Source organism: Somniosus microcephalus, unplaced genomic scaffold, assembly GCF_052327205.1.
Source record: "Somniosus microcephalus isolate GS21.2 unplaced genomic scaffold, FLI_Smic_1.0 unresolved_chr4, whole genome shotgun sequence".
In the NCBI taxonomy this organism is placed as follows: domain Eukaryota; kingdom Metazoa; phylum Chordata; class Chondrichthyes; order Squaliformes; family Somniosidae; genus Somniosus; species Somniosus microcephalus.
Genome location: NW_028225182.1, coordinates 50,486,944 through 50,502,358, shown reverse-complemented (window position 1 = coordinate 50,502,358; position 15,415 = coordinate 50,486,944). Strand labels below are relative to the sequence as shown.

General features: G+C 52.2%; 1 protein-coding gene across 1 annotated transcript in view; it reads left to right on the top strand.

Annotated features, from left to right (window-relative positions):
- The first annotated feature begins 15,232 nt into the window (after positions 1–15,232).
- The window catches only part of LOC147091072 (mucin-17-like), an 80,132-nt gene continuing 79,949 nt past the window's right edge, over positions 15,233–15,415 (top strand). Inside the window, exon 1 of the mRNA XM_085977157.1 lies at positions 15,233–15,371. Within this exon, the coding sequence (XP_085833283.1) occupies positions 15,233–15,371 (139 nt within the window). The remainder of the gene's footprint in view (positions 15,372–15,415) is intronic.

The window sequence follows — 15,415 nt, the reverse complement described above, 5'->3', positions numbered from 1 at the left end:
CTAGAAAAAGGGACCATCTTTGTAGCCGTTGCGCAGTCATCACCGGAACGCCCTTCTTTGGATTAAAGATGGAGACAAGTGGTTGGTGGTCAGTCAGCAAGGTGAACTTCTGCCCGTGCAGATAGTGATTGAACTTTTTCACTCCCCACACTAGGCTAAGGGCCTCCCTGTCAATCTGGGCGTAGTTACGCTCGGCTGAGGTTAGTGACCGAGACGCAAAGGCTACTGGCCTCTCCGAGCCGTCCGGGAATTTGTGTGACAGCACCGCTCCAATGCCATAGGGTGATGCATCACACGCCAACCGAATTGGTCGTGCTGGGTTAAAATGAGCCAACACCTCTTTTGATGTGATCAATGCTTTGCTCTTCTGGAAAGCTCGTTTACATTCGTCACTCCACTTCCATGGTACCCCCGTTTGCAGTAGGGTGTTCAGTGGGTGTAGTACAGTAGACAAATTCAGCAAGAACTTATGGTAGTAGTTCACCAGCCCGAGGAACGACCTCAGTTGTGACACATTTTCCGGTGCTGGAGCCTTGACTACTGCCTCAATCTTTTCAGGGGACTTATGTAACCCCTCTTTATCAATAATGTGGCCACAATACGAGATCTGCTTCTGGAAAAACTCGCATTTGTGGCGATTAGCTCGGAGCCCATACTCTTTCAATCTAGTGAGCACCTGCTCCAGGTTGGCGAGGTGATCACTGTCATTTTCGCCCGTGACCAGGATGTCATCCAAATAACACTGGGTCCCTGGAATCCCTTGCAGGACTTGTTCCATTGCCCTTTGCCAAATAGCCGGAGCTGATGCTACCCCGAACACCAGCCAGTTTTATTGGTAGAGACCTTTATGTTGATCGTGAGGTACTGTTTCGAGGCTTCTTCTACCTCCATTTGCAGGTACGCCTGGGCCAGATCAATCTTAGTGAAGCGTTTCCCTCCAGATAGCAAGGCGAAAATATCTTCAATCCGCGGAAGCGTTTATTGTACAGTGTGAAGGATTGGGTTCACTGTCACCTTAAAGTCCCCACAGATGCGAACCTTCTTTGGTTCCCCAGGCGTATTACTCAACGACCTCTTCATTACAGGAACGATGGGTGTAGCCCACTCGCTCCAGTCCACTTTGGACAGTACTCCTGAATGTTCCAAACCTTCCAGCTCTGCTTCGACGGCTGGGCGGATCGCATAAGGTACCGGTCTGGCCTTAAAAAACTTTGGGCTTGCATTTTCCTCTATTTTAATCATCGCTGTTATGCCTTTTAGTGTTCCGAGTCCTTGCTGGAACACTTGTGTGTCAGTTAGCATTTTTGACAGTCGTCCAGGTGTGACGTCGTCATCCTTTTTGGCATCTACAGTCAGTGCTTGTATGGAATGCCAATCTAGCTGGATCTTCCGGATCCATTCACGTCCTAGTAGTGGTGGTCCTCCATCTGGCAATACATATAGGTCCATTTTTGGTGTTTCCTTGCCGTTATATATAACGTTCACCCTTATTTTTCCTTTGGGGTAGACTTTTTGCCCCGTGTACGTCTTCAAGACAATCTTTGTATCTCTCAAGGGTATATGTGAGAATAGCCGCTTGTAGTCCCTTCGGTTTATGACTGTTAGGGCTGATCCTGTGTCCAATTCCATTTTCACTTGGACTCCTGCTATCTTGAGCGTGACCCAGATAGTTTGGTGATCCTCCGTTTTGATCACATTATGTAGTTTCAGACAACCCAGCTCCTTGCTTCCGGAGTCTGTATCACTCTTCTGTTCGTCTGAACTACTCTCCGTCACCTTATGTACCTTTGATGCGCTATCAATTACTCATAAAAGACTGAGAGTTAAGAGAGTAACTAAAGGCTTTTATTAACAAAAGAATGAAGGTCTGCCTCGAGTGGTCGACCGGTCCAGAAATACAAAGGGCTGGGAAGCAGTCACCTTTATACTAGGACTTGTGGGAGGAGTCAGCCGAGGCATGTCCAGGCATGTACACAGTGGAATACAAACAGTGGTTTACCACATTCGCCCCTTGTTTAAAATTGAGTCCGGCGGGGTGAAGTGTATTAAAAGTTAGTGTATTGGAGTCTCTCCGGAGGTCTTGTCTGCCGCTGTGATCGGCGTGGCGACGGCAGGGGTAGTGGAGCTTCCGGCGTCGAGTCCTGCGTGGGCTGTGGCACAGGCGTGTCGTCCTCGTAAATGTCGAGCGGGTCGCGGGGCCCAGGCCTGCCGTCTGCTGGGGCTGGATATCGGATCGTGGGGGGGGGTGGTAGTGAGTAGTGGGTTACTGCGGCCCCCGAGGGTGCAAGGTCTCTTATGGAGACTGTGTCCTCCCGCCCGTCCGGGTATGCAATGTAAGCATACTGGGGGTTGGCGTGGAGGAGGTCGACCCTCTCGACCAGGGGGTCCGTTTTATGGGTCCTCACGTGCCTTCTCAGTAGGACCGGCCCTGGGGACGTCAGCCATGGCGGTAGCGATGTCCCCGATGTGGACTTCCTTGGGAAGACAAACATTTTCTCATGAGGGGTGGCGTTAGTGGCAGTGCAGAGCAGTGACCGAATAGAGTAGAGCGCATCGGGGAGCACATCCTGCTAGCGGGAGGTTGGAAGGCCCCTAGACTTTAAGGCTAGCAGGGCGGCCTTCCAAACTGTCGCATTTTCTCTTTCCACCTGTCCGTTCCCCCGGGGGTTGTAACTGGTGGTCCTGCTTGTGGCAATACCCCTAGTTAGCAGGTACTGACGGAGTTCGTCGCTCATAAACGATGAGCCCCGGTCGCTATGGATATAGCTGGGGAAACCGAACAGGGTGAAGAGGTCGTTCAGACATTTAATGACCGTGGCACTGGTCATGTCTGGGCAGGGGATGGCGAACGGGAAACGGGAGTACTCATCAATAATATTGAGGAAGTACACATTGCGCTCGGAGGAGGGGAGAGGCCCTTTAAAATCAACGCTCAGGCGCTCGAAGGGGCGAGTGGCTTTTATCAGGTGGGCCCTGTCTGGTCTATAAAAGTGCGGTTTGCACTCAGCGCAGACTTGGCAGTTCCTGGTCATGGTCCTGACCTCCTCAATAGAGTAAGGCAGGTTGCGGGCCTTGATGAAGTGGAAGAACCTGGTGACCCCCGGGTGGCAGAGGTCATTGTGGAGGGCCCGCAGTCTATCGATCTGCGCGCTGGCACAGGTGCCACGCGATAGCGCATCCGGGGGTTCATTTAGCTTCCCGGGCCGGTACAAGATCTCGTAATTGTAGGTGGAAAGTTCGATTCTCCACCTCAAGATCTTGTCATTTTTGATTTTGCCCCTCTGCTTGTTGTTAAACATGAAAGCAACTGAACGTTGGTCAGTGAGCAGGGTAAATCGTTTTCTGGTCAGGTAGTGCCTCCAATGACGCACAGCCTCCACAATCGCCTGGGCCTCCTTCTCAACAGCGGAGTATCTGGTCTCCGGGCCTTGGAGGGTTCGTGAAAAGAAGGCCACGGGTCTCCCCGCCTGATTGAGGGTAGCGGCCAGGGCAAAGTCGGACGCGTCGCTTTCCACCTGGAAGGGGATGGATTCGTCCACTGCGTGCATGGTGGCTTTGGCAATGTCTTCCTTGATACGGTGGAAGGCTAAGCGGGCCTCTGCCGTCAAGGGAAAAGAGGTGGACTTGATCAGCGGATGGGCCTTGTCCGCATAGTAGGGGACCCACTGGGCATAATAGGAGAAAAACCCTAGGCACCTCTTCAGGGCCTTGAGGCAGTGGGGCAGTGGGAGTTCCATAAGGGGACGCATCCGGTCGGGGTCGGGGCCGATGACTCCGTGTTCCACAACACAGCCAAGGATGGCGAGGCGGTTTGTGCGGAATATGCACTTCTCCTTGTTATATGTCAGGTTCAGGAGTTGGGCGGTGCGGAGGAATTTTTCGAGGTTTGCGTCATGGTCCTGCAAGTCACGGCCGCAGATGGTCACATTGTCCAGATATGGGAAAGTGGCCTTCAACGCATTTTGATCTACCATCCGGTCCATCTCCCTTTGGAAGACGGAGACCCCGTTGGTGACGCCAAAGGGAACCCTAAGGAAGTGGTAGAGGCGGCCGTTTGCCTCAAAGGCAGTATACTGGCAGTCCTCAGGGCGGATAGGGAGCTGGTGGTACGCTGATTTCAGGTCAATGGTCGAGAAGACGCGGTACTGCGCGATCTGGTTGACCATATCAGCTCTGCGGGGGAGTGGGTAGGCGTCCAGCAGGGTGTAGCGATTTATTGTCTGGCTGTAGTCAATGACCAGGCGCTGCTTCTCGCCGGTCTTAACGACCACAACCTGGGCTCGCCAGGGGCTGGTGCTGCCCTCAATAATCCCTTCCTTCAGGAGCCGCTCCACTTCGGTTTTAATGAAAACCCTGTCCCCGGCACTGTATCGCCTGCTCTTTGTGGCGATGGGCTTACAGTCGGGGGTGAGGTTAGCAAACAGTGGGGGGGGGGTGACTCTGAGTGTGGAGAGGTTGCACCTGGTGCGCGGCGGGCAATTTGGGAGCTGCTGGCTGCGGACTGTGAGTGGGGGTAGGGGTCCACCGTACGCCATCGTAACACTTTTAAGGTGGCACTGAAAATCTAACCCCAGCAGGACGGCAGCGCAGAGGTCGGGCAGGACCAGAAGTTTAAAGTGATCGTACACGGTCCCGTCTACTACGAGTGTCACTACGCAGTAGCCGCCGATGTCCGCCGACTGGGACCCGGAGGCCATAGAAATCCGCTGGTGCGCAGGCAGGACTGGGAGAGAGCAACGCCGCACCGTGTCAGGGTGGATGAAGCTCTCCGTGCTCCCAGAGTCAAAAAGGCAGATTGTATCGTGGCCATTTACCTTAATGTCCATTGTGGAACTGGTCAGCTGGTGCGGTCTCGCTTGGTCCAGTGTAACGGATGCCAGCGTAGGGGTCGGTGTGTCGCTGCGGGTATCAGATGAGGCGGTGTTGGGGGCCTGCTGCGTTCCGGCTGTCGTCCAAGATGGCGGCGTCCATGATCCCCATGTGGCTGGAGGCGTCCAAAATGGCTGCTGTACCGGTGGTTCGCACATGGCCGGGGAGGCCCAAGATGGCGGCCCGCATGGCCCACACGCGGCGCTGCTGGGGTTCGGGGTGGCTTTGGCCCTGCAGATGTTTGCGTAGTGTCCCTTCTTCCCGCAGCCCGAGCAGATCGCGTTTTTCGCCGGGCAGCGCGCTCTGGGGTGTTTTGCCTGGCCACAGAAGTAGCATTTCTGGCCTTGGGGCACTGCTGTCTGGCCTTGGGACACTGCTGCGGTAGTTGGGCCGTTGCTGGGGTGTGGCTGGGGTGGCACGGCGCTATGAGGCGGTCCTACCGTGTCCCAGGCTGTCATTCCCCGCGGCGTCCACGGTGCAGAGGAGTAGGCATCCATGCCCCGGTAGGCTGCATCCAATGATAGTGCGAGTTCAGAGGCCTTGTTGAGGTCGAGGTCACTCTGCTCCAACAGTCGCTGTCGGGTGTAATTGGATCTGTGGCCCGCTACAAAAGCGTCCCGGATAAGTTCCTCTGTGTACACGGCGGCCTTTACATCCTTACAACCACAGGCCCGGCCAAGCACAGACAGTGCCTGAAGGTATTCCACGGTCGATTCCCCAGGTTGTTGTTTACGACTCCCCAGAAGGTGCCTGGCGTACACTTCGTTCACTGGGCGCGTGTACTGGTCCTTGAGGAGCTTGATAGCGTCCGCGTACGAGGTCGCGTCTTGGATGACCGAGTACACTCGGTGGTTCACTTTGGAGGTCAGGACATCCAGTTTGTCCTCGTCCGATTTGATTGCTGCGGAGGCGGTCAGGAATTTTTCGAAACACTTAAGCCAGTGAGTAAACTTGGTGGATGAGTCCGCCTCCCGATGATCTAAGTCCAGGCATGCTGGTGTGAGGATCTTCTCCATTATAAAAATTTTGTTAATAAAATTGATGCGCTATCAATTACTCATAAAAGACTAAGAGTTAAGAGAGTAACTAAAGGCTTTTATTAACAAAAGAATGAAGGTCTGCCTCGAGTGGTCGACCGGTCCAGAAATACAAAGGGCTGGGGAGCAGTCACCTTTATACTAGGACTTGTGGGAGGAGTCAGCCGAGGCATGTCCAGGCATGTACACAGTGGAATACAAACAGTGGTTTACCACAACCTTCTTGTACTTCTCCTGTGGAGATTTCTTGCTGCTGGTTTTCTTTCCCGACCTGCAGACTCTTGCTATGTGTCCTACTTTTCCACACTGTCTGCACACTTTGGCCTTGAACCAGCAATCATTATGGTCGTGTGTTGTTCTGCCGCAGCGATAGCACTTCACTGTTCTGTATGACATTTCATTTGTGCCATATTCTTGCGGTCTCCGTTGTATCTCTGCAGCGCCCCGTGCTGCTGCTTCGTGTGATACTGCAATGCTGAAAGCCTTGTCCAGCATAAGATCCTTTTCTGATAGAAGCCGTTTCTGGGTTCCTTCACTTTGAAGCCCACACACAAACTTGTCCCTTAAAGTATCTGCTAGTCCCGTTCCAAACTGGCAGTGTTTCAATAGCTTGCGCAGTTCCGTTAAATACTCAGCATTACTTTCATCTTTATGCTGGTTCCTTTTGTGAAACTTAAATCTTTCTGCTATCAGCAGCGGTGTGGGGTTTAAGTGGTCCTGTAGGATTGACACTATGATTTCAAAATCCTTTTCTACTGGCTTCTCTGGGGTTACTAGGTTTCGTAGTAAGCCATACGTTTTTGCACCCATTGAATTCAACAACGCTTTCTTGTCATCTGGCACTTCATTCGCCTTGCAGTATACTTCTATGCGTTCGACATATGTCGTCCAATCTTCGACTTCATTGTCGAACGCTGTGATACTGCCACTCTTCGGCATTTTTGAGTGTGGTTAGACTGGCTTAAAATGGCGTCTCCCGCGCTTTCCTTTCTTCCCCGCTGCGGGGGGAGAGCAGCAGCGGAGGAGGAGCTCGGCTTAAAAACCGGCGCGAAGGCAGAGGCCCAACCAGTTCGGGGGAGAGCAGCAGCGGAGGAGGAGCCCGGCTTAAAAACCGGCGCGAAGGCAGAGGCCCGACCAGTTCGGGGGAGAGCAGCAGCGGAGGAGGAGCCCGGCTTAAAAACCGGCGCGAAGGCAGAGGCCCGACCAGTTCGGGGGAGAGCAGCAGCGGAGGAGGAGCCCGGCTTAAAAACCGGCGCGAAGGCAGAGGCCCGACCAGTTCGGGGGAGAGCAGCAGCGGAGGAGGGGCCCGGCTTAAAAACCGGCGCGAAGGCAGAGGCCCGACCAGTTCGGGGGAGAGCAGCAGCGGAGGAGGAGCCCGGCTTAAAAACCGGCGCGAAGGCGGAGGCCCGACCAGTTCGGGGGAGAGCAGCAGCGGAGGAGGAGCCCGGCTTAAAAACCGGCGCGAAGGCAGAGGCATACCAACTCAGCAGCGAGGAGAGAGGTAAAAAGTAATCAGAGTGTGACGTCACTAGGGAGCAGGTAAGTGATTGGTTGGTGAGTATTTCTCTTTTTTAAACTTTAACTCTGTAGTTTATAGTTACTAGGGTCTTTTCTGGTGTAGCAGGGACTGTAGGTGACTATACAAGCGCCTTAGAGATATCTTTAATTGGTGTTAGTGAATTTAATTTAAATTAATTAAAGGGAAGGTCATGCCAGGAGAGCCCAGCCCCGTGATGTGCTCCTCTTGCTCTATGTGGGAATTCAGGGACACTGCCCCTGATGACCACGTGTGCAGGAAATGCACCCATCTGCAGCTACTAGCAGACCGCATTGAGGCGCTGGAGCTGCGGGTGGATGGGTTGTTGAGCATTCACGATGCTGAGAGGGTCGTGGATAGCACGTTTAGTGAGTTGGTCACACCGCAGGGAAGGGCTGCACAGGAAGATAGGAAATGGGTGACCACCAGGCGGAGCAATAGAAGCAGGCAGGTAGTGCAGGAGACCCCGTGACCATTCCCCTCTCAAACAAGTATACCGCTTTGGATACTGTTGAGGGGGATGACTCACCAGGGGAAGGCAGCAGCAGCCAACTTCCTGGCACTGGGGGTGCTCCTGCTGCCCAGGAAGGGGGGAAAAAGAGTGGGAGAGCAATAGTGGTAGGGGATTCTATAGTAAGGGGAACAGATAGGCGTTTCTGTGGCCGTAGACGTGAATCCAGGATGGTTTGTTGCCTCCCTGGTGCCAGGGTCAAGGATATCACTGAGCGGCTGCAGGGCATTCTGGAGGGGGAGGGTGAACAGCCAGAGGTCGTGGTCCACATTGGTACCAACGACATAGGTAAAAAGAGGGATGAGGTCCTGCAGCAAGAATTTAGGGAGCTAGGTGAAGGATTAAAGAGCAGGACCTCAAAGGTTGTAATCTCTGGATTACTCCCGGTGCCACATGCTAGTGGGTATAGGAATAGGAAGATAGAACAGATGAATGCGTGGCTAAAGGGATGGTGCAGGGGGGAGGGCACTGGGTCTGCTTCTGGGAAAGGTGGGACTTATACAAGTCGGACGGTTTACACCTGAACCAGAGGGGAACTAATATCCTTGCGGGGAGGTTTGCTAGCACTGTTGTGGGGGGTTTAAACTAACTTGGCAGGGGGATGGGGTACAGAGTGGAGCTATAGTAGGGGGTGATTTACAGCCAAATACAGAGGAAAAAACAAGTCAGCTGGGAAGGCAGAGCAAATATGTGAAGGCAAAAGGGAATATGGCAGGGCTGGAAGGCATATATTTTAATGCAAGGAGTCTTGCAAATAAGGTGGATGAACTGAAGTTGTTGTTGAACACATGGGAGTACGATATTGTTGCTATCACGGAGACATGGTTGAGGGAGGGTCAGGACTGGCAGCTCAATATTCCGGGGTATAGAATCTTCAGGCGAGACAGAGGGGGGTGTAAAAGGGGAGGGGGTGTTGCAATATTAATTAAGGAGTCAATTACTGCTGTAAGGAGGGATGATATATTAGCGGGTTCCTCTAATAAGGCCATATGGGTAGAACTTAAAAACAAAAAGGGGGCAAGCACTTTGCTGGGAGTGTACTATAGGCCCCCAAACAGTCAGGGGGAGATAGAGGAACAGATATGTAGGCAAATCTCAGAGAAGTGCGAAAATAATAGGGTAATAATAGTGGGGGATTTCAACTTCCCCAATATAAATTGGGATAGTCAGAGTGTGAAAGGCTTAGAGGGTGCAGAATTCTTAAAGTGCATCCAGGAGAGCTTTTTGAGCCAACATGTAGAAAGTCCTACAAGAGAGGGGGCGGTACTGGACCTAATTCTGGGGAATGTAGCCGGGCAAGTGGTGGAAGTATCAGTAGGAGAGCATTTTGGCGACAGTGACCATAATTCGGTGAGATTTAAGGTGGTCATGGAAAAAGACAAAGACGGCCCGGAAATAAGGGTTCTAAATTGGGGGCAGGCCGATTTTAATATGATAAGGCAGGATCTGGCCAAAGTGGACTGGGAGCAGCTACTTATAGGAAAATCCACATCAAAACAGTGGAAGACTTTCAGAAGGGAAATAGAGAGAGTACAATGCCAACATGTTCCTGTAAAGGTCAAGGGTGGGACCAACAAGCAAAGGGAACCTTGGATGACAAGGGATATACAAAAATGCATTAGAAATAAAAGGGGGGCTTTTGGCAGTTACAAAAGACTAAAGACGGAAGAAGCCCTAGAGGAGTATAAAAAGTGCAGGGGCATACTTAAAAAAGAAATTAGGAGGGCGAGGAGGGGCCATGAAATAACACTGGCGAGCAAAATAAAGGAAAATCCTAAGATGTTTTATAAGTATATTAAGGGCAAGAGGATAACCAGGGAAAGGGTAGGGCCCATTAGGGACCAAAGTGGCAATCTGTGTGTAGAGCCAGATGATGTAGGCGGGGTTTTAAATGAATTTTTTGCATTTGTGTTCACTATGGAGAAAGACAATGCAGACACAGAAATCGGGCAAGGGGACTGTGACATACTTGAACATATTAGCATCGAGAGGGAGGAGGTGCTAGCGGTTTTAGCAGGCCAAAAAGTGGATAAATCCCCAGGCCCGGACGAGATGTATACCAGGCTGCTGTGTGAGGCAAAGGAGGAGATTGCAGGGGCTCTGACACAAATTTTCAGAACCTCTCTGGCCACAGGGGATGTACCAGAGGACTGGAGAACAGCTAATGTAGTACCATTATACAAGAAGGGTAGCAGGGATAAACCAGGGAATTACAGGCTAGTGAGCCTAACATCTGTGGTAGGGAAATTATTGGAAAAAATTCTGAGGGACAAAATTAGTCTCCACTTGGAGAGGCAAGGATTAATCGGGGATAGTCAGCATGGCTTTGTCAAGGGTAAATCATGTCTGACAAACCTGATTGAATTTTTCGAGGGGGTGACTAGGGGGGTGGATGAGGGAAATGCTGTGGATGTGGTTTACATGGACTTCAGTAAAGCTTTTGACAAAGTCCCGCATAGGAGACTGGTCAAGAAGGTAAGAGCCCATGGGATCCAGGGTGCCTTGGCGCGTTGGATCCTAAACTGGCTGAGTGGCAGGAGGCAGAGGGTGATGGTCGAAGGTCGCTTTTGTGACTGGAAGCCTGTGTCCAGTGGGGTACCTCAGGGATCGGTGCTGGGTCCCTTGTTGTTTGTGATCTACATAAATGATTTGGATGAGAATGTGAAAGGTATGATCAGTAAGTTCGCAGATGACACGAAAATTGGTGGGGTGGTAAATTGCGAGGAGGAAAGCCTCAGGCTACAGGACGATATAAACGGGTTGGTCAGATGGGCGGGAAAGTGGCAAATGGAATTTAACCCTGAAAAGTGCGAGGTGATGCATTTTGGACGGACAAATAAGGCAAGGGAATACACAATGAGTGGTAGGACCCTAGGAAGTACAGAGGGTCAGAGGGACCTTGGTGTACATGTACATAGATCCCTGAAGGCAGCGGAACAGGTAGATAAGGTGGTTAAAAAGGCATATGGGATACTTGCCTTCATTAGCCGAGGCATAGAATATAAGAGCAGGGAGGTTATGATGGAGCTGTACAAAACGCTGGTGAGGCCACAGCTGGAGTACTGTGTGCAGTTCTGGCCGCCTCACTATAGGAAGGATGTGATTGCTTTGGAGAGGGTGCAGAGAAGATTCACCAGGATGTTACCTGGGATGGAGCGCCTCAGCTATGAAGAAAGACTAAACAGGCTGGGGTTGTTTTCCTTGGAGCAAAGAAGGCTGAGGGGGGACCTGATTGAGGTGTACAAAATGATGAGGGGCATAGATAGGGTAGACAAAGAGGAACTTTTCCCCTTAGTAGGGGGGTCAATAACGAGGGGGCATAGATTCAGGGTAAGGGGCAGGAGATTTAGAGGGGATTTGAGGAGGAACTTTTTCACCCAGAGGGTGGTTGGAATGTGGAACTCCATGCCTAAAAGGGTGGTAGAGGCAGGAAGCCTCACAACATTCAAGAAGCATTTGGATGAACACTTGAAATGCCATTGCATACAAGGCTATGGACCAAATGCTGGAAAATGGGATTAGACTGGACAGGGATGGATGGGCGGCGCAGACACGATGGGCCGAAGGGCCTCTTTCTGTGCTGTAAAACTCTATGACTCTATGACTTAAAATGGCGTCTCCCGCGCTGCTGCCAACGCCGCTCTCTGCGGTCCTCGTGGCAATGGCAGCGCCTCGCGTTTTCCTGCGCGCCTCTCTCCCCCGTTGACGCTGCTCGGCCCTTGAACACCGGCTGCGCTCTGCTCTCTCTCGTCTCTCTCCCCCGTTGACGCCGCTCAGTGCTGAACACCGGCTGCGCCCTGTGCGCTCTGCCCTCTCTCTCTCTCCCGTCGATGCTGCTCGGCCTTTTTCTGTGCCGCTCGGTCGGGCTCTAGCCCGCCGCTGTCCGGGAAGGGTCTGCGCAGTACCTGTTGCCAGCCCGTTTCGCTGGACCACCGTGACTGGAAAGCCAAGCCTGGCTCTCGACAGCCTCCCCTGCGATGCTCAAATCTCCGCTGGATGACTGGGCGGTTGCCCGTGGTCGACGCCTGTGCTTCTGGACTCGACCTTCTTCCACTGTTCTCCAGGAGCGAATCCCTGGGAGGTGATGCAGAGTTGCAGGTAGGTTCGAATCTGCCTCGTCGCCAATGTTATATCCGTGTATCTTAATGTTGTGTCCTTCAATAATCAGACAACAGACTGCAGGGAACGATTCAACAGGTGTTTACTGAATGAGGGTTACTCTAGAACTAACTTTATAGATCACTACTCAGGGTTTATATACAGGCGTAATCACTGCCGGTACTACAGTATACAGGAGCTGTAAAAAGTAGTTCTCTCCCTTAAGGTATATATACATTACATACATTACACCATCAAACACTCCCAGGGCAGGTACAGATCGGGTTAGATACAGAGTAAAGCTCCCTCTACACTGTCCCAGCAAACACTCCCAGGGCAGGTACAGCACGGGTTAGATACAGAGTAAAGCTCCCTCTACACTGTCCCATCAAACACTCCCAGGGCAGGTACAGCACGGGTTAGATACAGAGTAAAGCTCCCTCTACACTGTCCCATCAAACACTCCCAGGGCAGGTACAGCACGGGTTAGATACAGAGTAAAGCTCCCTCTACACTGTCCCATCAAACACTCCCAGGGCAGGTACAGCACGGGTTAGATACAGAGTAAAGCTCCCTCTACACTGTCCCATCAAACACTCCCAGGGCAGGTACAGCACAGGTTAGATACAGAGTAAAGCTCCCTCTACACTGTCCCATCAAACACTCCCAGGGCAGGTACAGCACGGGTTAGATACAGAGTAAATCTCCCTCTACACTGTCCCATCAAACATTCGCAGGGCAGGTACAGCACGGGTTAGATACAGAGCAAAGCTCCCTCTACACTGTCCCATCAAACACTCGCAGGGCAGGTACAGCATGGGTTAGATACAGAGTAAAGCTCCCTCTACACTGTCCCATCAAACACTCCCAGGGCAGGTTCAGCACGGGTTGGATACAGAGTAAAGCTCCCTCTACACTGTCCCATCAAACACTCCCAGGGCAGGTACAGCACGGGTTAGATACAGAGTAAAGCTCCCTCTACACTGTCTCATCAAACACTCCCAGGGCAGGTACAGCACGGGTTAGATACAGAGTAAAGCTCCCTCTACACTGTCTCATCAAACACTCCCAGGGCAGGTACAGCACGGGTTAGATACAGAGTAAAGCTCCCTCTACACTGTCCCACCAAACACTCCCAGGGCAGGTACAGCACGGGTTAGATACAGAGTAAAGCTCCCTCTACACTGTCCCATCAAACACTCCCAGGGCAGGTACAGCACGGGTTAGATACAGAGTAAAGCTCCCTCTACACTGTCCCATCACACACTCCCAGGGCAGGTACAGCACGGGTTAGATACAGAGTAAAGCTCCCTCTACACTGTCCCATCAAACACTCCCAGGGCAGGTACAGCACGGGTTAGATACAGAGTAAAGCTCCCTCTACACTGTCCCACCAAACACTCCCAGGGCAGGTACAGCACGGGTTAGATACAGAGTAAAGCTCCCTCTACACTGTCCCACCAAACACTCCCAGGGCAGGTACAGCACGGGTTAGATACAGAGTAAAGCTCCCTCTACACTGTCCCATCAAACACTCCCAGGGCAGGTACAGCACGGGTTAGATACAGAGTAAAGCTCCCTCTACACTGTCCCATCACACACTCCCAGGGCAGGTACAGCACGGGTTAGATACAGAGTAAAGCTCCCTCTACACTGTCCCATCAAACACTCCCAGGGCAGGTATAGCACGGGTTAGATACAGAGTAAAGCTCCCTCTACACTGTCCCATCAAACACTCCCAGGGCAGGTACAGCATGGGTTAGATACAGAGTAAAGCTCCCTCTACACTGTCCCATCAAACACTCCCAGGGCAGGTACAGCACGGGTTAGATACAGAGTAAAGCTCCCTCTACATTGTCCCATCAAACACTCCCAGGGCAGGTACAGCACGGGTTAGATACAGAGTAAAGCTCCCTCTACATTGTCCCATCAAACACTCCCAGGGCAGGTACAGCATGGGTTAGATACAGAGTAAAGCTCCCTCTACACTGTCCCATCACACACTCCCAGGGCAGGTACAGCACGGGTTAGATGCAGAGTAAAGCTCCCTCTACACTGTCCCATCACACACTCCCAGGGCAGGTACAGCACGGGTTAGATACAGAGTAAAGCTCCCTCTACACTGTCCCATCAAACACTCCCAGGGCAGGTATAGCACGGGTTAGATACAGAGTAAAGCTCCCTCTACACTGTCCCATCAAACACTCCCAGGGCAGGTACAGCATGGGTTAGATACAGAGTAAAGCTCCCTCTACACTGTCCCATCAAACACTCCCAGGGCAGGTACAGCACGGGTTAGATACAGAGTAAAGCTCCCTCTACATTGTCCCATCAAACACTCCCAGGGCAGGTACAGCATGGGTTAGATACAGAGTAAAGCTCCCTCTACACTGTCCCATCAAACACTCCCAGGGCAGGTATAGCACGGGTTAGATACAGAGTAAAGCTCCCTCTACACTGTCCCATCAAACACTCCCAGGGCAGGTACAGCATGGGTTAGATACAGAGTAAAGCTCCCTCTACACTGTCCTATCAAACACTCCCAGGGCAGGTACAGCACGGGTTAGATACAGAGTAAAGCTCCCTCTACACTGTCCCATCAAACACTCCCAGGGCAGGTACAGCACGGGTTAGATACAGAGTAAAGCTCCCTCTACACATGTCCCATCAACACTCCCAGGGCAGATACAGCACGGGTTAGATACAGAGTAAGAAGCTCCCTCTACACTGTCCCATCAAACACTCCCAGGGCCAGTATAGCACGGGTTAGATACAGAGTAAAGCTCCCTCTACACTGTCCCATCACACACTCCCAGGGCAGGTACAGCACGGGTTTAGATGCAGAGTAAAGCTCCCTCTACACTGTCCCATCACACACTCCCAGGGCAGGTACAGCACGGGTTAGATACAGGGTAAAGCTCCCTCTACACTGTCCCATCAAACACTCCCAGGGCAGGTACAGCACGGGTTAGATACAGAGTAAAGCTCCCTCTACACTGTCCCATCACACACTCCCAGGGCAGGTACAGCACGGGTTAGATGCAGAGTAAAGCTCCCTCTACACTGTCCCATTAACTGTTGAAAAATGTCTCAGGCTGCACCCTTAGTGTTGCACAGAGCAGTTACGTCAATGAGTCGATTCACGGACTCCCAGGTTGCCTGTAATTTTTTGCGGCCTGAATGAGGTCCGTGTTTCAGGTATCCTTTGAGTGTGAGGGTTATAAGCCGCTCTTCCGTTATTTGAGGGGTCTGCTCCTCTATTACTGGCTGTGCTTCAGCCGCACGCTCCTGATCTTTGGTCACCTGATGCGGAGTGCGAGTGGGGAGGTGGGCAGGACCTCTCCGTGGGTCTGCTGCCTGGGA